At 34.1% G+C, this 25,752-nt stretch overlaps 3 protein-coding genes across 5 annotated transcripts; 2 read left to right on the forward strand and 1 right to left on the reverse strand.

Annotated features, from left to right (window-relative positions):
* Positions 1-5,407: 5,407 nt before the first annotated feature.
* Positions 5,408-9,147, forward strand: CoRest. Of its 2 annotated transcripts, none has more exons than XM_065347118.1 (12): positions 5,408-5,726; positions 5,861-5,923; positions 6,105-6,179; positions 6,242-6,456; positions 6,532-6,732; positions 6,808-6,891; positions 6,971-7,089; positions 7,160-7,364; positions 7,493-7,637; positions 7,721-7,914; positions 8,145-8,262; positions 8,925-9,147. In XM_065347118.1, exons 1-12 carry the CDS (start codon positions 5,624-5,626, stop codon positions 9,041-9,043), a joined length of 1,641 nt encoding a protein of 546 aa, XP_065203190.1. In that variant the 5' UTR covers positions 5,408-5,623; the 3' UTR covers positions 9,044-9,147. The 2 variants fall into 2 exon arrangements, with proteins under 2 accessions (XP_065203190.1, XP_065203189.1); XM_065347117.1 differs by having other exon boundaries at positions 5,409-5,726; positions 6,968-7,089.
* Positions 9,138-12,283, reverse strand: msl-3 (male-specific lethal 3). Of its 2 annotated transcripts, XM_065347119.1 has the most exons (12): positions 12,132-12,283; positions 11,818-11,941; positions 11,633-11,701; positions 11,182-11,291; positions 10,772-11,066; positions 10,566-10,699; positions 10,345-10,491; positions 10,160-10,251; positions 9,944-10,085; positions 9,661-9,866; positions 9,500-9,584; positions 9,138-9,420 (listed from the first exon to the last, which is right to left on the reverse strand). In XM_065347119.1, the coding sequence occupies exons 1-12, from the start codon at positions 12,146-12,148 to the stop codon at positions 9,354-9,356; spliced, it is 1,488 nt and encodes a 495-aa protein (XP_065203191.1). In that variant the 5' UTR covers positions 12,149-12,283; the 3' UTR covers positions 9,138-9,353. The 2 variants fall into 2 exon arrangements, with proteins under 2 accessions (XP_065203191.1, XP_065203192.1); XM_065347120.1 differs by lacking the exons at positions 11,633-11,701; positions 11,818-11,941 and having other exon boundaries at positions 12,132-12,239.
* A 620-nt stretch (positions 12,284-12,903) lies between these two features.
* Positions 12,904-25,752, forward strand: Tdg (Thymine DNA glycosylase). Its single transcript, XM_065347128.1, has 6 exons — positions 12,904-13,236; positions 13,318-13,460; positions 13,540-13,689; positions 13,773-13,958; positions 14,032-14,154; positions 14,237-25,752. Exons 2-6 carry the CDS (start codon positions 13,392-13,394, stop codon positions 15,644-15,646), a joined length of 1,938 nt encoding a protein of 645 aa, XP_065203200.1. The 5' UTR covers positions 12,904-13,236; positions 13,318-13,391; the 3' UTR covers positions 15,647-25,752.

Consider the following 25,752-nt stretch of genomic DNA (forward strand, 5'->3'; position numbering starts at 1 on the left):
CCCCAATGTTTATTTTTATTTTATTTTTCAGCGATATGTCCATCGTATATCAGGTCAAATTTATGCAACATTTTGAATACCATACCTACTTTTCGACTGTGTCCCTGATTGGACGAGAATTGCATTTCTGCACCCAGTAGATGTGTATGCATAATGATAAATCATTCTCATACATTTATTAAAGTTATAATTTCACCAATTACCTAGGTTTCTTTAAAAAAAAATTGAGTGAGAAATAAGCTTTTGTAGTATGGAATTGGCAAGAGTTACTTACACGAGGTACACAAAATTCACTTAGGTATATATAAAATTATCGTCGTATTATTCAACGTTGAAGTGAAGAAATAGATTAGATATAATTAATCGAATAGGTACTTCAGTCGAGTACAAATTTTATGGAATTTTATCCATCGTAAACGTACGTACATAATTAATTAATGCAGTGTGGAGAGCCCTTCGCACGTTCCGTTATTTTTTAAATACATATAAAGAGAAATCAATGAAGACTTCTACTGCTGAAAAAAATTTAGTTACAAAAATCATGAACATGAACGTAACATCATTTTTTCATGTTTTTTTTATGATACTGTTGACATATTACGATTAGGTATTTTTCGTGTTGGAAGTACATACACGTACCTACGCTACAGAGATGCTATGCATTACGTGTAAAAAATCCACATTTTGAAAAATGACATGGCTCACACGTTGACTAATATGTATGCACCTAAGTCATAAGTGAGGAAACGCCCAAATTTCTGATAGGGATTTTTTTATTGAAAGACTTTTGAAGACATTATAGATCAAAATTTCATATACCTATGTTCGTCAGAACTGTGTAATTTTTTACGTAAACAGAAAGAAAGTAAGTATAACCATGAAAAAAATTAATAGATCACAAGTGTGTGAGATGTGTAGATGTAGAAGTAGAACTGTAGATTTCAAGGCCAAATTCGTCAATTACATTTTATCGATTTTTGTTCAAACTTCAATTTTTTTTAGGAACTTAGTCTATTGGAAACCCTCCTGAAACGATTAAAAATTTAAAAATGAGCAAAAGAAACATGGCTGCAATATATTATTGAATTGAAATAAAAAATTGGAGGATACGTGGATACTTGCTACTTGCAGTAAATACTTTTCCAATGGTGGGGGTGGTGTATGCTGGAAGTGGTATGGGAAAAAAAAGTTTCTGTAGGCCATCTTGATAGGCTAACCAAATAAGATGACGAAACCCCCATCGCTCTTATGAAATTCATGAAAACAAAAGAGCCAGTGGATCTGGATTTAAAAGACAAAAACTTCAAGTTCAAAAAGCCTTGATTCTGAATAATTTGATTTTTGATTTAATTTATCAGAAATGAAATGATACCTATTGTTTTTGAATTTTTGAAAATACAAATGAAAATTTTATAATATTGTTCTTCATTTCTTCAGACTTCAAGTTTGTTCTCATTGGCCATTTTTATTCAGAAATTGAAGGATACGAATAGCTTAGCAGTTCGTGCACTCAGCAACGGTTACTTGGGCTGGGCATCCCTAGGAACGCGTTGATCAAGGTGCAGGTGCAAAAACGTGATGAAGCTTTTGGAAAATAAAATATATTGACTTTGACATAATTTAATTTTGCGTTATTTGGGTGGTTTTTTTCATTTTTTTTTTTTTTTTTTTTTTGTCATCATGAAGATTGAATTTAAAATCTGAAGTAGGTACTTGCTACTTGGTATTCATTAAATGATGCATTGATGCTGATGCACCCTCCCATCGGCCATCAATGCCCAATGGTGCATATCATCACGTATTCACGATCACGTTTCTGTTCTGTTCGATCAGCCCAAAATATTAGTGGGAGGAAACGAAATTAAAAATGTTCAAGGGGATTACAAGCCTATCCATAATTTCTCGTCCCATTTGTGAGCGACACTTTTTAAAATCACTTCATAAACCGAGCTCAAGTTTTATTTTACGCAATTTTAAGAAAAATTATTACTAGGCCGCTAGTTTTCATCAAAAGTTTAAATTCCGAAATGAAATTGGTATTTATTTGTCACATGATGACGTCAAAAAGATTGAAAATTTTCAGAACTTGTCTTGAACTCGAGAAGAACTAATTGGGAAGAAAACGTGAGCTCGATTTTTGTAGAGGGCGCCTGATGCAAAATGCTTACTCCTAAGTCCTAATTTCCTGTGCTAAACTAAACTGCTAAATGAAAATGAATGGAGTATGACTAGGTACTTAGTATGAGTAATTGAGTATATTACACATTTTGAAAAAAACTTATAAATCATGTTTCTCAATAAATTACGAGCGGTTAAACAAGCGGATTATTGTCATACCTATCTACATTATATTTTTCCTCATATGAGTATAATGATTTGGAAATTTGGAATACTCATTGAATATATGTATGTACTTGAACACGACTTACCTCGGTATTTTTTCTACTTTACATAACAGTTGAAGACAGAAATAAAAAGTGAACTGAATATTGAATGCATAAAAGCTAGCATTCGATAGGTAGGTATAGGTACCTAATTAATTAATACCTTAGTTGAATAATTATTAATTTTCAAAAACAACTGTGTTCAGTATTGAGATTGAGATTGATTAAGATTGATTGAGACTCGACTTAAGATCGGAGAAATTGTAATTTATTTCATTTTAATTATTATTCATTTTATTACATTACCTACGCAATCTCCAGTCATCCAGTCCATAGTCCATACAAATTATGTTTGAAATTGAAATTGAGGACTAAAGACAACAAAGAAAAGAAAAGAAGTGAGGACGAGGAGCGCCGCGCCGAACTCATTGCAAAAATAGCCCAATTGTCACTAAACAACTGCATTGTATGAATGCATCAGTATTCAGTATTATAGCCCTCCAAAAGTTTTTCTGAGAGTAACACGATCTACTCAAGTTGATAGAAAAAAACAAAAAATCACTGATTGGTTTGAACACAGTATACCACTTCTTCAGGACTTTACAGTGGTTTTTTGCCTTGCTCGTTTTTTATTTTCATTTTTGACAAGGGCTATTTTTGCAATGAGCTCCTCAACCTCAAATAGCCCAAATAGGTTATTTAATTTTTATTTTTATTATTTTTATTTTTTTTAATCTCAAATTCTGTACCCCAAAGCGAAAAGGATAAAAGTCCATTTTTTAAAATTCTTAAATCATTGGAAAGATCTTGTAAGCCTCGTCGTTCCAATGACGTGAAAACTGAAAACTGAAAATCGAAAAGAATGAACTTTCCATCCTTTTTGCTTGCTTTGGAGTTGGACTTTGAAGTAAGTAGGTACAGAATTCAATGAATTCATAAATAATAAATTCATAGTCAAATATCATTAATAAATACATATATCAAAATCAATCAAATCAAATTCGAAATTCAGTCTAATCAATTTCAATATCAATTCAATAATAAAGTCAGCGACGATGCCCAGCCCAGGACCAGGGACCGAAACCCGAAAAAGCTCCGATTATTTCCTTGAAGCCCAAATGTCCAAGTCCTAAAACCTTAAAAACTGTAACCTACAAAGCCCGAAACCTTTTCCTCTGAAAACCAATCCCTGAACGTGAGCCCCGAAACCCAAACTGTGATCAGGGCTTTTCGGGGCTTGTGTAAATCTTGTAAATTACTATTGTAATTAGGTACTGTTCTGTCCATCTCAAAATTTCAAAATTCAAAAAAGATGATTTTCAAAAAAAAAATTACAACTTGAGACAAAAGTTTAATATTTTAACTTTCAAGGAGGTTTCCTCTTTGGTACCTACATTATTGATAATATTCTGTAGGTAGTTCACTGTTCTTTGAAAAATGAGGCTTGAAAAATTTGGACAATAATTAAAAATTCCCAAAAAATTTAATTCTAATTAAAGAAAGAAAAAAAAGTTCCATTCAAATAATTTTGAAAAAACAAAAGCAGTCGGAATCTGCCCTTGAAGGCCTTGACCTTGAAAAGTTTTTTTTCATAAGATTTTACTAGGTATATAGTTATTCTTTCTTTATTGAAAATTTGAAATTGCGATTGAGAGGCCAGAGGGGCTTCACTGGCTTCAGTTCAGTGAAAAGGGACCTCAGTCAATTTTTGTTCACTGATTTTTATAAGTTCAAATGGACTTGAAAATTTTTTCCACATGCCAACATTTTCCAACCAATTTGATTTTTTTTTTCATAGAAAAGAAGAACAGTTCAATATCACTGAAGTATAGACACTGCACCTGTCTGTCTATACTATACACTGAAGATGGTGAAATTAATAAAAAAAAATTTAACACATTCAAAATATTGTAAATTGTAAATGAAAAAAAAAAATGGCGCCCCAATCCCCAATCCAAGCCCAAGAGCCCAAGACTTAATAAATTTAAAATTTTTTGATTAATTAAAAGCCCAAGCCCCGAAACCCGGAACCCGGAAAAAAATCGTTCGGGGCCTCATCCCTGACCCTGACTGAATAAACTATTATAATTTATAAAGTATTCAATTTTCAATCAATTCATCAAACTCAGTACTCACTCAACTGAGCAACTCAAACCAAAAACTCACTCAAATATCAATAGTCCTCCTCTTCAGTCCTAGTCCTAGTCCAATGGCATAAATAAATTGAGGAGGTTGGTTACAAAGTTAGACAAACGCCACTTCGACAAAAATTGAGTTAGATATTGATTCTTATGGGATTTTTAACGCTCTTTTCATTGCCAAGGTCTGTTATTTTCAATATAGTGCGTAAAAGGGTAAAAAACGTGCTCAAAGTTTTGCCTTAGTTTCAAAAATAGACATGTGCAAATTGTCTTAGTTTCAAAAACAGACATATCCAGGATATGTCTGTTTTTGAAACTAAGATGATAGGATATGTCTCATTTTGAAACTAAGATAATGTTCACATGTCCGTGTTTGAAACTAAGGCGCAACTTTGATCGCGTTTTTTCATTTTTGACCTTTTATGTACTATTTTGAAACTAAGGGACCTCAGAAATGGAAAGAGAGTTAAAAATCCTTTACGTATCAAAACCTAACTGATCTAGACAGCTTCAATTTCAAATTATCTTCATCTTGGTTTCAAAATCAGACAAGTGCATTTTCAGGTTCTTTTTATTAGTGGTGGGGGGTGATGGTGGAAGGATATTTTTTGTATTTTTGTTACTCAGTATCATCACTACAATTTGTCGAATATCCCCCACCTTTACAATGCTGTATATTTTTGTAACAAAAAACATGGATTTTCTCAAAATCAACCCTGTGGCGTTTGTCTAACTTTGTCACCAAGCTCCTCAATTAAATAAAATAAATTAAAATTTTAAAATAACGTGAGAAGCAAGTATCTCGCATCGCGCGCCCTCTACAATTCGAGGACATCGTAAAGCACGGTATATGACGTACACTCTCATCTTTCCTTTCTTTATATAGTCTATAGCAACGGCCAATGAAATATGAATGGCATGTTGAATTTTTTGTTTTGAAGAAGTCTTCTTTGGGAACGTGAATTTTTGAATAATTATATTTTTTAAATTTGAATTTAAATTCTCAAAAGGTGTAGCAAACATATCGGAACTCACGATGCACCTATGAGAAACATTCGTAGTTTGTAATTGACGCGAAAAATTTTTGTTATTGATTCGATGTTTTTGGATTCAAATATGGATTATTACAAGAATAAAAGTCCTGCTAGCTCAAACGGAAATGATAACGACAGCGACAGCAGTTCTTCGACCGAAGAAGAAGGTAAGCAATTCCCCGAATAATTTTCTCATCGTAAAATTTTCCACCCCTACGTACCTGTCAGTCATCTCATCTACCTACATACAGATACGTTATTTCAAAAACAAAAATTAATTTTTTCTTTTTTTATATTTCAGAAAACAAAATTCGTGTCGGAAAAGATTATCAAGCTGTTGTTCCAGATCTCATACCGGAATCAGGTTCGTATTGTAACACTTACTTTCTATGTTGAAATTTTTGTTTCAAAATTTCCCATGATTCATACGCATCTTCCTAGTATTCAAAAGTCATCTGAGCAATTAGGCCTGAAATTTTTAATTCATTTTAATATTCCTTAACCTTTATTAAATGCGTTATTAATTTAATTTTTTAATTTTACAGAACGAAATTCAGAAGAATATTTGGACAAAGCATTACTCGTATGGTCTCCAACATATCAAATTAGCGATTTAGAAGGTATATGTTCTGATAATTTTTAATCTTGATCTGACTGTAAAATAATTTTATTTTCATTTCAGTGGACGATTATATCCATTTGGCAAAAAATAATTACGGCTACAACGGCGAACAAGCTTTGGGTATGTTATTTTGGCATAAACATGATTTACAACAGGCGATGAACGATTTGGCCAACTTTACACCATTTCCCGAAGAATGGACACCGGAGGATAAAGCATTATTTGAACAAGCATTCCAATTCCATGGAAAAAACTTTTACCGAATCAGGCAAATGGTGAGAAATTATTTTCAGAATTAATTGATCGTTGGTTTTTGTGTGTGTTTTTAAGGCCATTGTGTTATTTTACAGCTTCCAGAAAAGTCAATTCCTACTTTAGTTAAATATTATTATTCTTGGAAAAAAACGAAAAGTAGAACCAGCCTAATGGACAGACAAGCTCGAAAATTAGCTATTACACGTAATAACAACGCTACAGAAGAAGGCGCTGCACCTACTAGTGATCATGGTTCTGAGGGTGGATCTAATACGGATTCGGACTCCGATGATAAAGTAAATAGCTCGTCGTTTAAAATTTTTAATTGGAAAAAATTGAATTTAACAAATTAAAATTCGTATTAATTTCAGAAATGGATTATACATCGTGGCATACGTCGTGAAAGTGGCTCACCGCCTCGTCAATCTCTTTCAGGTGGAGAAAATTCGAAAGATGTAAGTACATTGTATGAATCGCCAATTTCGTGTATCTGGAATACATTAATGGCATTCCTATTCATTTATTTATCAGAAGGATACTTCGAACGGTGGTCAAAAACAAAACAACACTTGCGTTAATTGCGGAGTTTTGTGCAATGAAACACACTCCACTGCTAAAGGACTCATGTGCAGAACTTGCGCTCTTCATTTCAAGTACGTATTCATCATTGCGTTGAAAGCTCAACTCAAATTGGTTTCTAATTTTTTTTTTTTTAATTTTCAGGAAAACTGGTAACCCTCGTCCTACTTTTGGACCGGCCCGTGGACGCGCTGAGCGCCACCATGTATTACCCAGAAATAAATGCACTCCACCTAGAGGAATGTATATTAATCACGACGATTTGATCGCTATTGCCTCCGGATCGGAAACTCAACCGGACTATATTCTCAAGTCCATGGATCGCGAGCTTTTAACTCTAAAACGTATTGTAAGTGTTTTTTTGGTGTTTCTCCAGCTTTCGTGCCTTCGTAATGGATTCAGTACCTCGACAAGCTTCGAGGAACAGCTTACCTAGTAATATTATTTTAGAATAATGTTGAGTATTCAATTTTTTAGGTTCAAAATAACAAACAGAGCATCAGTTTGGCTAAAAACAGAACATCCAAAGGGGTCGAAACGTATAAACGAATTATCAACGCGCATTCGAACCACCGTGTTTGCCCAACTTGGTCTAATGAGGAAGTATTGCTCGCGGTGCAAGGTAAATTATACACAGAAGAAAAGAACACTTGAAATTGCTATTTTGAAAATGTAAAAATTTATTCAATTATTTCCTTTGTTTAGCTATCCGTAACTTCGGTAAAGATTTTCAAGCGATCGCTGACATCGTCGGAACTAAGACTAAAGCGCATGTGAAATCATTCTACACCACCAACAGAAAACGTTTCAATCTGGATTTGTTGTTACAAGATCACCAGAGAAATTTCGGAGGGCTTCCTGGTCGCAGCAAACCAGCTAAAAATGCTGAAGCGACCGATGTAAGTGTTCATAATCTTGCAAAAGTATCACTTTTTTTAAAAGGAAAACCGTGCTGAATTCTTGCTGAGCTTTTCATTTTTTTCAATACCTACGTTTGTAATTTTTTTAATACATCCTTTGAAAGGATGACGAGATAATTTCTTGGTGTCGAGTTGGCAAATTCGAAAAGCAGTTGTGCTTTTTATTTGAATTGCACGAGATGATAATTAATGAAATGTACGTGTTTCAGATGGACGTCGTAGAAGAAATATCTTCCGATAGTGAAGACGTGGATGACCCGGACCCAGTACCGAATCCGAATTCGTCACCCTCATCGCCTTTGTCCAACATCAACAATAGCAGTACAAGTAAAGCTCAAACTGTAGCCGCTAAATGATGTCGAGTGGATTTTTTTTGTTTTATTTTTTTTTTATTTTTTAATCGAATACTACGACTCTTGTGCTCAGTACTCGAGTCACCTTCACTTTTTTTTATACACGATTCGAAAAAATAACGTTGATAAATTTTTCGCCACCAAAAAGTCTGGCATTTAATCGTAGCTTTGATTTGAAATTTTCTCGTTGAGATGGTATAGTTTTAACGTCACTACAGTCTATTTAGACAAAATATTTTATTTGACCTTTATTTTAATTTTGATTATAAATAATCTATTCTTCTTATGTATGTATTTGCGTTGATCGTGATTAGCACGAAATTTATTACGCCCACTCCAGCGGGCTGCGACGTTTAAAAAAATTATCGGTTCGAATAATCGAATAAATTTTTTTAAATACGACCTTTTGGATTTCATTAATTTTTCCAATGTACATAATTATATTCGTTATAATTTTTAAGTCATGTTAATTCTATACGCATGCGTAATTTTTAAACGATACGATTTGTAACAAAATTTTATTCTTCTGTATGAATATTTTCATTTTTTTTTTCATAAGTTGTTAAAATGTCAACGTTTTGTTTACCGTTTTCGTGACTTGGCCTTTTTTTTTTTTTTTTGTATTTTTCTTCACAGCGTTCAATGAACCTCGAAGTTCGTCGAGGTTATCGAGCATTGGGCATCGTCGTCGTCACCCTTCTGTCCATTTGGAAAAACGACTACCTATGCAGGATATTGTCATCGAGATCGATTGAGAAAGTCACTTCAAGATGTGATGATATATAGATGTATACTGCCTGGGATACCGTAGTCCCAATGTTATTGTAATTTATTGAATATAAAAAAATATTGAAAAGAATCGCATTATTTATTTTGTTCGTCAAACTATATATTATAATACTGATGAAAAAAATATTACAAAAAAGACAAAAAAAATGCCAACGTATTGGCATTACATTATGAAAACTTGATCACAGAATTAAAGCGTAAAAAAAACGAACTCCGTCATGGAGACATGTAGAACTACTTGGTTCGTAAAGAAACGTACGTGATGTATTTATTTTATCAATCATATTTCCCATCTTCAACGTAATGGGATTCTCCAAACCATTCGGGGTGTTCGGCCAAGAAACTGAAAAAAAAGAAACTGTTCAGTCGACACGAAATCATTGATTTCCATTTCAATTGCAAAAAAATGGAACGAAAAATACCTCAATAATAATTCGGAATATTCGATAATTGTTTCCTGTACTTCTGGTCTATGCGAGGAGTGCTGAAGAATTTCGGGTAATTTAACTACAAGTAAAAAGTTAGTATTAGAATTCGAAGCAGTAATGTTAGCCAAGCTAACCAGGTGGATCAAAATGCATACCGAATAATCTGGCTATATGAGTAGCTCCATAAACCAGTGAAGGTTTCAAGGGTTTCTGTTTATATAAACTATCTGGTATTAAATTCCATCCAGTGATTTCCTTTTGGACTAATTTCTTGATATGTCGACTGTAAATTATGGAACCGTCGAACCTCAAGCTGTACGGTGGAGTCACACCGTTCGAGGAACAACTACTGCTCGCGATGCTGTAAGATGCATAACATGAGTTAATTCAGACTGACAGAATATTAATTTAATTTAATTTGTTGAAGTAATTCGCAACCTATTTTGGATTTCCTCTCTACTTTTAGGGGCAACGTTAGGGTCCGGTTTGGCTTCGGCGACAGTAGGATGAGGTTCGTTCGTCTCAGGTGCTGGATGATGATGCTGAGATCTCAGTACTCGTTTAACGATATTTGGACCAACTGAAAATTGAAACAGACTTAATTAAAATTCAAACGAGAAAATATTTCTACACAAATGGGTCATTTTTCAATACCTTTGTTTTCGACTGGTGCAGGCAAGACGTCGAGAACTCGTACTTCTCTAGGGAGAGTACTCTCTGCTTCTTTAATTTTACTTTCCAATGCACTGAAAATCGAATCACACGAGTATTACTTTGGAAGAAGACGACGAACAAATAAAATTCGAATCTCAAAATGCGTAAAACATGGAGATACTTACCAATTCAACGAACGAACCGGAGGTTCCAACGTGATATGTCTAATTTCACTAAACTGGCCTCTTTCTTCTCCGTACATCAATAAATTATCAACAGTGAAATCGAAAATGATACGTAGTCCGTCCACCATTTCTTTAGCTAGCGATACCCTGAAAATGAAGAACAAAAATCGATGAATGTACTCGCCGACTCAAATCTGAAAGGCAGCACAAGAGTAACAAACCTCGCAACTAAATCTTCGTATTTCAATTTACGAGCTTGTTTGGAAATATACTGTCTTAATCCATGGGTAACATAATGCACGACAAATGACTCCAATACCGTAATTATATTCGGATTTGCGGGTAACTTGTGCAACTGAAAATGAAACACGATATAGAAAATTGGATGAAAATTCGATTCCTGTATTTGGAAACATGATCAGCTCACCTTCTTCTTTTTAGTGACTAAATATTCGTCATAACCGAGGGTTTTTTTCATAATGGCGGGAAATTTAATCTGAAGAGGCGGAGGAATATCTTTCAACGAGATACTCATGCCTTCGTCGTCGCTGGATTTATCGGAAGAATATTCATCTTGAGTGGTTTCACCCTGACTCATGCCTTCTTCGTCGTTATAGGAACGCTGAGTATTCGAGCTAATATTTTCACAATTTCGTGATCTCCTGCGTGAAGAAGAAGATCGTCTTCTGTTTCTCATATCTCGTTTGTACAGGTTACCACCTCTGCAGGAAAAAAAAACAATCCATAGAATAAAAAACCGTTGAACCGGATGATAATTACGTGCATATGTTAATGATGCAATATAATATTGGAAAAATTAAAAATAGTACTACTAACGGAGTGAGTTGAGCTTCGTTGGCTAATTCTTGCTGTAATTTTCTGTTTTCTGGAGTATCTTTTAATATATAATCTTCAGTTACGTATCGATCCCAAGTAGAATTCCAACCCTTGAAAACAAACACACGATATTTAAATACGATACTCGAACAAACAATGGATCGAACAGTGTTATTACGAACGCATAAATTATATCGTAAAAGAAAAATGACCATGTTGTAACCAATGCGAGTAATGTTACTATTTGTAAACACAAACAGTTACAATAGACGGCATAATTTTCTTATCATTTGTCCAACTGGTTACTCCGTTCCATATCAAAACACATTAATAATAGTGTTCAGAAATTTTTAATTATTGTTTTTCTAAAGCTTAATTCAATACGATCGTTCCGATTTATTTATAGAGAAATTATTCCATCATGACACCTATGATAGGATGCGGTACTCACATGAAAATGAATAAGATATTCTTCGTATCTTTTATCGTTATCGTCATACTTTTCAACGATTTGTATAACCTGTAAGTAATGTCGGCGTTGTTATACATAAATAAATCATTGTACGAGGGAGTAATAAAATGGTAATTTGTAACAAGGCGAATTCAATGGTAAACGCAATCGACGCGTTTGTTTACCTTAGAGCTATACAGAACTTTAGTTTTTGCAGGATCAGGTTCGTAACAGAGAACTACTTCTCCTTCGGAAAATTTACTCTTTCCGTGCCTTTTCAAAAGCTGTCTTCGTTGTGCATTTCTAGAACTGTAAAATTAACATGATTTTGGGCCATGGCATAGAAAGCATGCAATTTAGGAATCGCTGAAGATTCGATTTTGAAAATGATATGCATCGTCCCAGAACATGGATATTCAGGGAGAATTACACCAAAGAAATGTGGTAATTGTCGCTTAAATCGTTAATGGAATGAGTATCTGTAGTAGAAGATACTTACCGGCTCCTGAATGGCATATTTAAGTTGAAAAACTTGCATTTAATTAACAATTTTTCTTCAACAGACGACTGAAAAACTATTCACAAGTTTAAATTTAAAATTCAAATCAAAACAAACAATCAATCAAAATTCAAAAATTATCATCAAGTTGGCGGCAACACTGTACCCAAGAGATGAGCGAAAAAAATTATTCAATTTTTATTAGAAACGTCAGTGAGACGAACTTTGAAACGAATTTTACATATTTTCATCTCTTTTTTGAAAAATGTATCAATTTTAATAAATTTTAAATTCAAATTTTTGATATTTATTTATAACAAATTTGTAAAATATCAAAGTATTTCTAAAAAAAATCAAATTGAAGCATTCCAATTTCAGTCCAACAAGTGGGATAAAAATTTTCGATGGAATTTGAAATGAAGCAGTGTTGCTAGAACTTTATACTTTTTCATCCAAAATGATACTTGAGAATGCTTGAATTTCGAAAAAAATAAGACAATGAAGCATTATTTAGGTACGAATCAGCTTATAATTGATCACTTAATCATAATAACATTGTTTGAAACATAATTACGACGATTTACTATCCAAATATTCGTATTGAATTCAACCACGAAATCGGTTCGTCGTTATTCTTCGCTGTAACGTTGAAGACACTGATTATTCCAATATTTACGATAATTTGGAAATAATTTTAATTAATCTCAAGATTGCGAGATCGATCACTGATTAGAATATTTAAGATCATTTTCTTTCGTACTCTTTCAAATAAATCGTCGCTCTAGGAAAATATACTCCATCTTATCCGCAAAATGAATAATACTGAAATTTTCATCGTCAATTCAAATATTTTCAGTTTTCCAAACACCTAAACTGATTCGTATTATCAAACAGTCGGATTTTGATGGCTGATGGCTGATTTTGTTAAATAGGAATTACTGAAGCGAAGCAGGAATTAACATTTATTTTTCGCAAAAATGCAACGATTTAGTTTTTAAGTAACCACGATTCCTTAAAATGTAACCGCTTTATAGAACAGTTAGCTCAATTTTTGGCGAGTTTCGAGTAATACACGTTTGTAGTGGATTTTTCCAACATTTCTGAAGTAAGTAATCGATTAATTTAACATGCTATAGGCCTAGCGAATATAGACCGTTTTATACACGTATTTTACTATAATTTACAGAAAACATGTGTTCAACGTCGCTGCTAAACATATTGTTACGATTGTATTCGAAATATTGTTAATATAGAATCAAAATGACCGAAATGGAAGACGATCTTATTTTAGAATCAGTCACATATTTCAAGTATCCGTCTTCAACCAATGTTCGTAACTCTCGACTAGCTTTAACGATTCCGTAACCCGGTACATTTTAACTAATGCTTCGTTGTATGTATTTTACAGGAAAATGAAATGAGCTTTGATCCTGCGAAAGTGAAAGAAGAAGCGTCCGAGAGTAGTACCGAAGCTTACGAATCCAACGACTACCCACCTCCCGCTGAAAACTACCCGTTTAATAATTATTCGTCGTATTTTCCGCACCAAAATAATCAAGTACTGTATAGTCATTTTAATGAATAAGAGAGTATATTTAGTAGGATGGAATTCACTCAATGATATTTGCTTGTTTTGTGTAGTGTCACTACGAAAATAATGGCTACGGTCAGTACAACAATTACCCGATTAAACAAGAAATAAAATCTGAATACAATGATTATTGCAATAAAGAACAAGACTGTTATTCGTCTCCGCTTTCGTATATGAATACGCAATATGGTTATCAACACCCACCTCCGCCGCCTCCGCAACAGCAGCCCTATCAAGTACGAGTGTTAAGTTTACATATATAGAAATAAAACGCTGATAATATTTTATCTACAACGTTTAACCTTTTAGAATGGTCAATATTGGAACGGATGGTCTCAACCGTATCAAGAACAGTCATGTTGTTCCCCTCAGAGTGTCTCTAGTCCGGCACCTTTTCCGGAATTGAAATCACCTCAGCCGTTCGGTGATAATGTAAGATTATCGTCTATTCGTTATTTCATTTCATCGAGTATGTGTAAGTATTCTTGGTACTAATTAACGTTGTATTTTTCAGAATGGCGCAAAGAAACGAGGTCGAAAAAAGAAAATTAAAGTCGAGCCGGACGATGGGGCATCCACATCGAGTAACTTTTCAGTCGACATGTCGCAACTATCCAACGATAACGATCGCGGTGATATAAAAACCTTGGTTAAAGAACGCCGGAAACACGATCGATTCAACGGTATGCCGGAAGAAGAAGTATCCAAACGTACGTTACCGGATTTACTGGCGTCGAATTTGGATATCGTTATAATCGGTATAAATCCGGGCTTATTCGCCGCCTACAAAGGTCACCACTACGCCGGGCCTGGTAATCACTTTTGGAAATGTCTATATTTATCCGGGCTAATCGGCGAACAGCTGACGGCCGACGACGACTATAAACTTCTTCAGTGGGGCATCGGGTTTACGAATATGGTCGAGAGAGCCACCAAAGGCAGTTCGGATCTGACACGTAAGGAGATCCGCGAAGGAGGCCAAATACTGTTAGAGAAGTTACAAAAATTCAAACCTAAGATAGCGGTATTTAATGGGAAACTGATATTCGAAGTATTTAGCGGTAAAAAAGAATTCAATTTCGGTCGCCAGCCGGATTTCGTCGATGGCACCAATACGTATATGTGGGTGATGCCGTCATCGAGCGCGCGTTGCGCTCAATTGCCTCGAGCTTCTGATAAGGTACCGTATTACACGGCGTTGAAGAAATTTCGCGATTATCTGAACGGCGCCGTATCGGTGCTGGACGAGAACGATATCGTGTTCCAGTACTGTAAATTGAAAACGTTTCCGCGACACCCCAAAGAAGAGATTAAAGTCGAAGAAGAAGAATTAGACGACGACGAGTTGGGCTCGCCGTCTAAATTCCGAGACGATTTAGCTCCTGTGAAAAGACGTAAATCGAAATGCGAGATTAAACCAGCCGAGACTACTACGACGACGACGACACCGACCGCGTTCAATAACGACGGTACGGTGATCGTGAAAAAGAAACGTGGCCGACCTAAGAAAATACGACCATCCGAAGATACTACGTCAACTCCTCCGACGCCGACCAACGGTACTCCAGCTGCAGCTGTATCCGTCGCTCCATTCACCGTCGAAAATGTTAACGCGATTAATAACAACGCTCCGGCCACGTCTGCTGCTGCGTCCAACTCCAATTCGTCGGTGCCCACCACTCCGGTCAATACTTCCAAGTATTTCTCCAACGAAGTCCACTCGCCTGGATATTGCCACAGTAATAACTATTCGCCTTCATATCAACATCAGTTTTCGTCACCTAGTGATGCCGGATACTATAGTCAGAATTCCTTAGAATCAGCTTTCAACACATTTGATTTCCATCCGTCGGAAATACAATCGCATTTACGTAGCTTTTTACCATCATCCAAACCCGAATCCGCGTGTTCGTTGAATGAATAAACCTCTCCCCATGTTTTTTTGTTTATCCTACCGTCTTTTTTTTTCTCTCGTAATCACGCCATCTGAATCCTTCTATCCTACATACATCTCATCTATTTTCTACGCTTGTTTTTTCCGATTCCAAAGCTCGAATTTCTGAATTACCTCATTCTATAATCGCGGGTGATTTACTGGCATTGCCATCGTCAGCTGGATTGGTTTAATTAACAGGTATGTGATAACAATATTCTTCTAGCTTGTTGTTGGTGTTCTTATCTGCGACTTTTTTTTATTTTTTCGTTCTTGGTTTTGTTAATTTCGTATCGTTGTTGCGTTATTGTTGGTTCAACCATGTACGACTCGTTAGGTGGTATTTCACAATCCGCATCATAGGTACCTACCAAAAAATTTTCAATTTTTACACGTTTTTCTATTTTTCATTTTGTTACTGGTTTGTTGGAGATGACGTTAGAAATATTCCACATTTTATTAAGTCGAACAGTATTGATTGTTATCGCATCGAAACGGAAATAGCTGTGTTTATTTTACGCTGTCCAAGTTTCCTGTCCGGTGTGTATTCGTAAAGCTACCGTTCGTTCGGTGGTCGATTCGACGATGCATTTTTTATTAACACCACGTAGGTACTAGGTACTACGTTCGTCGTCGTCATCGTCATCGTCCTGCTGCCTGCCTGCCTGCGTAATTCACGCTAACTTTCACAAGCTCCAGAATATTCAAAAACTAATAGGAATTATTTACGATGCGTTGGAAAACGACTGTGTATCTACGGTGGAAATTCCAACGTCGAGAAGGCCAGCAGGGGGAGGGGGAGATAAGGATTTTTGTAAATAGAACAGTCGAGTTGAAATTTAAGGTGGAAAAATCGATCGTATTAGGTTCGAGAGTTGATTTTTTTTCACCGATGAATAGGTCGAGTTGAAAATCTGTAACCGGTTAATTTTTTGATTACGAGAGTTTTCAGTTTGAGGTCGTAAATTTGAACGAAAAAGAACCCTTTTTCCATGCTTCTTTTCCACGCGTTCTTCTACCAGTTTCTTTTTCTTTCTCTCTTTCAACCTTCGCTGTGACGTCATTGCTGTTTTCGGTGAAGTTATTTTTTTTTTTTTTGGGAAGCAATGCGAGGGATTAGGATCGGAAAATGGGGATTTTCGTTCAAAAATGATTTGTCTAACTTTCGTATGCGTTTTTCAAATAATTTCAGGTTCCGATTTTTCGATCAATGTGATATTGTTCGTTCTTCGGTTTCATTATACCCTATTTCTCTTGCCTTCTTTTTACAACTGAAGAGTATTTTCAAAAATCCAGTCTTTATTGAAGAGGCTAATCGAGACTCTCCACCGTTTAAAAACCCTACATCTCGAGTATCAACTATTGAAATTCGATGAACGAAGAATTCCCTACACTTCCATGCTCCTTGTTTTCACGTTTCTTCATTTCATCATCGTCATCATCGTCATCACCCTTTGCTATGACATCATAACGGTTTTCAGCAAAGGTTTTTTTTCTCCTGAAAAAACGTAGAAAATTAGGGATCGGAATGTAGGGTATTTTTTTTGTTTCCTCGATTTTCTGTTACGTCAGATTAGCCGTCTATTTAAAAATCCAAAATTATTATTTTCAAATTTTGCCTAAATTCAGAAATATTACATCTTTTTTTTTTGAAAATTCGTGGGAAAATTTTGACTTCGAGTCAGTAAGCCCCCCCCCCATCCTACTTTTTTCTTTCACTTTGAACCAAAACCAAAACAATTCAAAATAAACAAATAAGTATTATTAGTTCTTCTTCCATGCTCCTTTTGCCTGCTTTCTTTTGCTTTTCGTCGTTCATCGTCGTCGTCGTAGAGCTTTGCTGTGACGTCATAATGGTCTTCAGCAAAGTTTCCCCCTTTTTTGCAAAAGAAAAAAATGCAAGGGATTAGGATCGGAATGCAAGGATCTTCGTACTTTTTAAGTACATAATTAAAATTATTTTATTAGTAGATAAATTTTAAATTAATTAAAAAACATTTTTATTGCCCTTCTTCTCTAGGGGTTAAAAATATTAGGGATCTATAAATTGGAGATTTCTCTCTATTCCATGCTCCTTTTGCCTGCGTTTCTCCTCATCTTCTTCGATTTCGTCTTCGTTTTCTTCTCGCTTCGTCGTGACATCATTGCGGTCATTGGCGAAGTTTCATTTTTTTTTTTCTCGGGGAAATGCACGGAATTGGGATCGGAATTGGGGAGATTTCTTTCAGAAAATATTAGATTGAATAATTAACTCGAAATTAAATTAATACTTTAGTTTGAATTTCAATTCTTGTCCCCCTTCCTCCTTTGATAATCAATGATCGAACGATCGATAAACGAAAATTTTCTCATTTCCATGCTCTTTTGACTCGCGTTCCTCCACGTTCTTCGTCGTCGTTTTCAACTTTTAGCTTTGCTGTGACGTCATTGCGGTCATTGTCAAAGATTCTTCAATTTTTGGGAGGTTCGTGAAGAAACTAGATCGGAGATTTGGAAGTTCGTGTGGGTTTGATCGATGTTTTTGAGGATTCAAGTTTTCAACTTTCATTTTTAAAAAGTCTTGTTAATTTATCAGTACAAAATTGCCATTTAAAGGATAAAAAAAATTCTATTTTCCATGCTGTAATATCCTGCGTTCGTCCATTTTAAGTTCTTCGTTTTCTTCTTCCTTTCGCTTTGCTGTGACGTCATTGCTGTCATTGGCAAAGTTTCATAATTTTTTTGGAAGTTCGCTAGGAAATTATATCGGAAAATGTGAAGCTTTTTTTGATTTTTTTTGGAAAATTTCAAGTTTTTTTCCAAAATGTATGAAACACTGTTAAATTAATTAAAAGTTGAAATGCTCGAATAAAAAATTTCCATTTTCCATGCTCCTTTGGACTGCATTTCTCTACCTCGTACGATGATTTTTTCTTGATTTTTCACTTCGCTATGAAATCATTGCCGTCATTAGTGAAGTTTCATTTTTTTTTTCATGGAGAATCGTCAGAAAATTGGATCGGAAAATAGAAGGTTTTATTCGAGAGAGGAGAGGGGGAAGAAGGGTTCAAAAAAATTGAATAGTTGTCGTGCTTGAGCCACGTCTCGAGTCGATATAATTAAATTGCATTAACACATTGTTAGAAAGGGTTTTCGAAATGAAAGTTATAGTTGAATCAAAATCTAGAATTTTGAGAACAAGAAAGACCTTTTTTCCATGCTCCTTAGCCTCACGACTTTTTCACCTCGGTTTCTTTCTTCTTCTTTCTTTCTAGCTTTGCTGTAACGTCATTGCAGTTTTCGGCAAAGTTTCATTTTTTTTTCTCGAAAAACCGTGCGTGTTTTGGATCGGAACATTGGTACTTTCTGTTCGATTAAAATTCTTATTTTGATGAGGTATTTTTTCATCTGAGACCTATTATGATCTCTGTGCAGATCACAGAATTTTTAAAAAAATCTTAAGTATGGTTTTTGGTGGGAGAAAAATGAAAGGAAAAAGTAGGATCTTCGTAACACCAGGAGCAGGACAACTTCAAACCTCGAAATTGACCCAAAAAAGTCAAAAAATTTACGACGCGAACTCTTCGAAGCTATTAAAATATAGGGTAAAAAAAAAATGCAAATCCAGAATCACATTCATCAGTAGTAGTAGAGATATCTCTGTACTACGATGAGGAAGAAGAAAAAAAATCAATTCTCTATACGATCCGACCTAGCTTTTTTTCCACCAGGTCTACCACCATTCGGTACCCCTGTCCCCTGCGGCCTGCGGGCCTTTACGAGGGGTAAAAAGAATATCCATCAAAATAACCTCTTTAAAATGAATCGTCTAGTTACTCGTATATAGATATATATTGCCTCTCTGGTCGAAGCACAGCCATTACACCGTTGACCCCCTTTCTCATGCGCCCCCTTGTGCTGCCCCTTTCTACTCAGGCAGACTAACTCGGTCGTACGAGTAAAGAGAGAAAATAAATGCAAGCAAAAAGCAAAATGCGACGATATAAAATCGATCGCTGCCGACGACGTGTATCGTCAACACAACTGCGTGTGCTGCGAGCTTTCGGGGGTTGTGGGAGGGGGAGGGGGAGTAAAGAGATAGGGGGCCGAGAGCAGGACGAGAACGATACGTCACCGGACACAGCAGCATCAGCTTTTTTTCCAGAACATGTACCTGTTAATTTAAGAGTAACGGACGTGTGTAAAAACCCAGTGAGACCGGAGAGCTTTTACATTATGTTCCGGTGATGTGATGTGCTGTGTGTATAGTGTGTGTATTATGCTGCGAGTAATTCTTTATCTGGTCCTGGTCGTTTGTGCATGTGTGTAAAACACTGTCTATCTTTTTGGTGAAATTGTGTATTGAGAGAGTGTGTGTGTGTGATGGGTTTAAAAAAAAAGAAAAAAGAGGAGAGGAAAGGAACAGGACCTATCGTGTGTGAGTGTGGAATACTTCTCTGTCTCTATACCCAGTTCGCCGAGTATCGAGATTGGACCTTGAGATAGTGTACAGGGTGTTTCGTTGAGTGGAGGATCTCTTTCGATGTGCCATGTAGGCAGCACTCATGTCGAGTGTAATGTTCTGTTTGCCTTGTATCGGATTCCAGGGACAGATATCGATCTTTTGCTCGATGAAATACATAGAAGCTCTCGTTTTTGTTTTGTATGATTTCCGTAGCTGATTTTGAGCCTCGAGAAGTTTCGATAATCGAAGAAGGTTTTCATGCTTAGAAATTTTAGGGAATTTTGGTATTTTACCTCCTAAATTATAGACGGATTTTTACGTGTTTCATTTTGGTTATTCTGTTATTGTGATTTTTAATGAACTTTTCAAAGCAAGTCTCCCTTCAGGCACCTTTGCATAGAAAACTCAAAAAAAGTTTGTTGTATTATTGTTACCCATTGGCATTGCTGATTGAATATTTTCCCAATGTCGAAAATGTATCGATATTCAAATTTTCCACAAATCGATATTTCTTACGATAATTTTAGGATTTTGAAAAATTTTAATTGTGAGAGTAAGGAATGAAAATGTATGTACATAGTACATAATTGTGAATTCAGAATGTTTACAGTAAGTATCGATCTATCGATATTCGATTATCGAATTTTTGCGAATCGATGTTTTCTTCTATACCGATATGCAGTTTAGGATGTTGAAATTTCCATCATCTATTGCTTGAATTTCCCTTGTATCGATGTATCGATAATCGATATTTTCCTGATGTCGATATATCGACAATCGATATTTCCCCGATATCGATAATGTTTAAGTTATCGAAATTTCAATAATCCATCACTTTTAAATTTGATATTTTTTTTGGTTTTTAAAGCTTCAAAAATTGATTGAATTTCAGATTTTAAGAAACGATTAAAAGTTCGAGTTGTATGCTCATTGTGACCAAAATTGATTAATCGATTCTCTGCCGACGAATTTGTATTAAAATTTAAATATTCGAAACCTATGCCGAATGATTTCCCAAAAGATTTATTTAAAAACTAATCGATTTAACGATTCGAAGGTGCAAATTGAAAGTATCGATTTACTTTCGAAATCGGTCTTGATTGAAAATCGATTAACTTTCGATTAAGAATACGTGATGAATTGCTTCTTCATTCCGTTTCAAAAAAGACGATTATGAAAGAAAATTTCTAGCTTTGTAGTTTGACTGATCGATCGATGCTTTCTAAAAATCGAATCCATTCGATTGAAGGTATCGAGTTTTCAGTCGATTCGATTTCGATTAAGAATCAATAAATGCCGAATTGTCGATTTTCAATTTTTTTTAGTTTGACTGATCGATCGATGCTTTTTAAAAATCGAATCCATTCGATTGAAGGTATCGAGTTTTCAGTCGATTCGATTTCGATTAAAAATCAATAAATGCCGAATTGTCGATTTTCAATTTTTTTTAATTTGATCGATCGATGCTTTTTAAAAATCGAATCCATTCGATTGAAGGTATCGATTCGATTTCGATCAAGAATCAATAAATATCGAATTGTCGATTTTCAATTTTTTTTAGTTCGACTGATCGATTGATGCTTTTTAAGAGTCGAATCCATTCGATAAAAGGTATCGATTTTTCAGTTGATTCAATTTCGATTAAGAATCAATAAAAATGTCAATTTTCAAATTTTTTTCTAGTTTGAGTTTGACTGATTGATCGATGCTTTTCAAAAATCGAATCCATTCGATTGAAAGCATCGATTTTTCAGTCGATTCGATTTCGATTAAGAATCAATAAATGTTGATTTAAATTTTTTGTAGGTAATTTTAAGAATATTTCACACTTGATGATTGATTTTGATAAAAATTTTGAAAATTGATGAACGATCTATATTTTTTGAAAATCTGGTACCTATCCAACCTATTGAAATGGTAAATGATGAAAATTTTTTTTCCCATTTTGGCTTATCAAAACATATCAAAACCCCTTATCCTTGGACACCTTGTATGAATTAAAATTTTGGATTGTGTAGTCGATAGATCGATATTTTCCGAAAGTCAATTCCAAATTGCATAATCGATCGATTTTTCGGTCTACTTTTGATTAAAAATCGATAATATAATCGATCGATTTTTCGATCAACTTTCAATATTAAAAATCGATAAATTATGTCGATTTTCGTTTTTTATTCAAGGAATGATTTTTATAGAAAATTGAAATTTCAATTTTCAAATCGCGTAATCGGTCGATTATTTGGTCGACTTCGATTAAAAATCGATAAAAGTCGATTTTCAGTCTTTTGAAGAAGATTTTGTTTGAAAATTCAAAACTTTTTAATTGACCAATTTTTTTTTAGAAACGATTATAAAAGAAAATTAATTAGTTCTGAATCGGTAATTAATCGATTATTTATAAATCGATAAAAGTCGATTTTCATATTTTTCGAAGATGTTTTTTTTAAAAAATTCTTTTTTGGATAAGATTGAACATTTTGAATTGGGTGATCTGTCGACTGACTGATATTTTTCTAAAAAATCGTTCAAAATTGCTCAATATTTTACTAAAATTTATTTTATTTGATGTATGCCTCCCTTACTCCGTCACAATTCCACGTGAAATTGTTGTAACAGTTTTCTACGGTTTTAGATTGAAATTTCAAAAAAAAAAATTCAAACCCCTTCGAGCTACCCCTGGAATCCGTTGATTGGGCAAACAAATCGCATAGATTATTAAACAGCACAATAACTTTTGGAACACCCTGTATGAGTTGAGTAGTTCGAAAAAGAGCTTTTTCCATCGCACCCCTGACGACTTTATTTTACATTTTTCTTCACTTTCCCACCGATCCGTTGCAAAATGGCGATTATCTTGTTTTACCTAAATTACCTACCCTATTTACCTTTACCTACACATCTATAGAGTGAAAAAAACAAGAAAAAACATGGCTTTTTTCTACATTGTACTTAAATAGTATTTATATCTGGTATTATTTATAGGTGAAAATTAAAGGAAAAAAAAGAAAATGTTTTATATACGTACGATAGCGAATGTGTATTTATTCTGCGTATGGTCTTACCAAATTATTATTCTACATAAAATAATATATATAAGACAAACGCAGATATTATAACTTATATACGTAAAAAAAATCTTTCGTGTTTTTTTTATCATTATTATTACTATTAATAATAATTTACATAATTTCTTCTTTTTTTTTTCGTTAGTTAATTTTTTTCGTTTTTTCATTTTGTTGTTATTCCTTCCGCATAGTGATATTTGATTTTTTATATGTACTTTTTATTTCATCATTATAATATATTTGTTACCTTTTACCCGCAATTCAGAAAAAAAAAATTCGCTTCATTATGTTCGTTTTTTCCCCCTTTCTCTTCTTTTTTTGGTATTCTTATTTTTTATTACGATATGAGATTATTTTTTTGTTTTGTTCTATATTCTTTTTTATACGTGTTTTGTAAATTATTATCCTTTTCACACGGTTTGTTTTTCTTTTGGTATACAGGTTTTAAGAGAAAAATTTCTCGTTTTTTTAAAAAGAAAATTTTTATTTAAAAAAATAATATTTATCTGTGTAATTAATTTCTTCTGTTTTTTTTTGTGTAAATATATTTTTAATTATTTAAACAAAAACGTATAGAATAACATGAAAAAAAAAAAATTGCAATATCTGTTGACAAAAAAACATGAAATACGAAGCTTTTAAAAAATTATATTTAATTTTCTTTTCTCTCTCTCTCTCTCTCTCTCTTTCTTTACCTATATAAATGTAAAAACGTGTTCGATATTAGTAGATATCTATATATAGCCGTGGGCATTTTTTTTTTCGTTTTGTTTATGATTATAATTACGTATTTATTTTTAATTATGTGCACAATAACGTAACCACTATGCCTGTTAATCTCTCCTGTTGCAGTTACCTTTCTTTTTATTGGACTAATAATAATAATAATAATTAATAATACCTGTGGAAATTTATGATATGGTAATGGCGTTACCGCTCTTTTACTTCTTCATCTCTGTTAAGTTATTAGGAATTTTTTTTACAATGCCTACGTTATACGAGTATTTACCTATGTGCATTATGTTTAGTCTGAGTTTTGTTTTCATTTTTTTCCTCTCCTATTATTTCGCTTGTTAACGTTATATTTCGCCGCATTCGTCGTTGGTTGTTTAATTTTTGGGCATTAAATCCGAAATTTTGAAACTTGCCTCTTGCCGGTTATGATGTAGGAATGAATGGTTTATATAGATGGGGGGGGGAGGGAGGAGGGTTGCTCTAGTCATTTTATAACTGTTGATGAATTAATTAAATCTCTTGTTGTATTTTATTGAGGGTATTTTTTCTTCTTCTTCTTCTTCTTCTTCTTCTTCTTCTTCGTATTATATTAGATTTTATTTTTGTGATTTTTTTCCTTTTTTTTCGAGTATTTTGGACTGATTTATCGAAATGTAGTGTAGGGTTTTCCTTTTCCTTTTTTTTTTTTTTTTGTTCATTTTACTGGAGATGAAAATTATCAAATATCGGCTAAAGTATACTATGGTGCTATAGGAATTAATGCTGTGTGCTGCAAAAAAAAAAATTAACTAGTCCGGTCGAGTTACCATTGTTGAATAGTTTTAACGCGAGTATTTGCACTGTTTTTTTCGATTATTTTGTCGAATTTGAATGTAAAAGAAGGATGAGAGGTGTAAAAATTGGAGGAGGGTTGCAAAGGGGTTGATTTTTAGAGGGAGTGGTGGGTTGGAGGGTGGAATTTGTTCGATTTTGACGAATAGATTTAGAGGTGGTGGATTTTCGTCAAAAGAGGTTAAAAATCTAGGTTTAAATTGTGTGTGTGTGGGGGGGGGGTATTTTCATGAGAACTTCTCCATGAATTAGAAAAAATTGATTTGTTTTGAATTTTCCCCTATTTTCTTTAACAATAATATAATTTCAAGTCCTTCCCTTAGCTCTCTCCCTTCTTTCAGTCATCATCGAGGCTAGAAATCATTGTTAGGGAAGAGAAAATGAGTCCTAGAGGTGAAAAAGTCCAGCATTCGACTCAAAAGTCCCGAAAAGTCCAGATTTTGAGCTGAGAAAATTGTGAAAAATCCAGAATTCGATATAGAGATGCTTTCTTAAGGGGAACTGCTAAACGAAAACGTTTCGAAATGATGAGTGGACGGAGGGGGAACGGGGGATGAGAGTTTATTTTTCGAAGAGGGAGAGGGGAATGAAACCTGAAAAATTCTGCGCTCGAAATCCTGTAGAAATGTAATTTTTGCTAAACGAAGCCTGTAAGAAAAAAACTAATCATCGCTGCAAAGAGGAAATTTTATGGTCTGCAATTTTGTTTCTATTCATTTTTCTCGCAGCATCTTTAGTTTCTCATCAAAATTGAATTTTTGTTTTAAAAATTTGAAATATTTCTGAAGAATTAAATTTTTTGAAATATTTTGAGCAAAAAATAAAAAAGCTCAACTTTACTGTACGATTTTTTTGTAAAAATTTTACTTTTGAGACACCCTGTATATTTCCAAAACGCTTCATACGTTCTGTTTGTTATTTTTAAAAAAGTTTTGAAAAAACAAGGTTCTACTCGTAAGTACCAAAAAAAAAAAAAAAATTGAAAAGAAACAAATTTGTGAATTATAAAATTTCTACTCTGA

This window comes from Planococcus citri, chromosome 1, assembly GCF_950023065.1.
Source record: "Planococcus citri chromosome 1, ihPlaCitr1.1, whole genome shotgun sequence".
In the NCBI taxonomy this organism is placed as follows: domain Eukaryota; kingdom Metazoa; phylum Arthropoda; class Insecta; order Hemiptera; family Pseudococcidae; genus Planococcus; species Planococcus citri.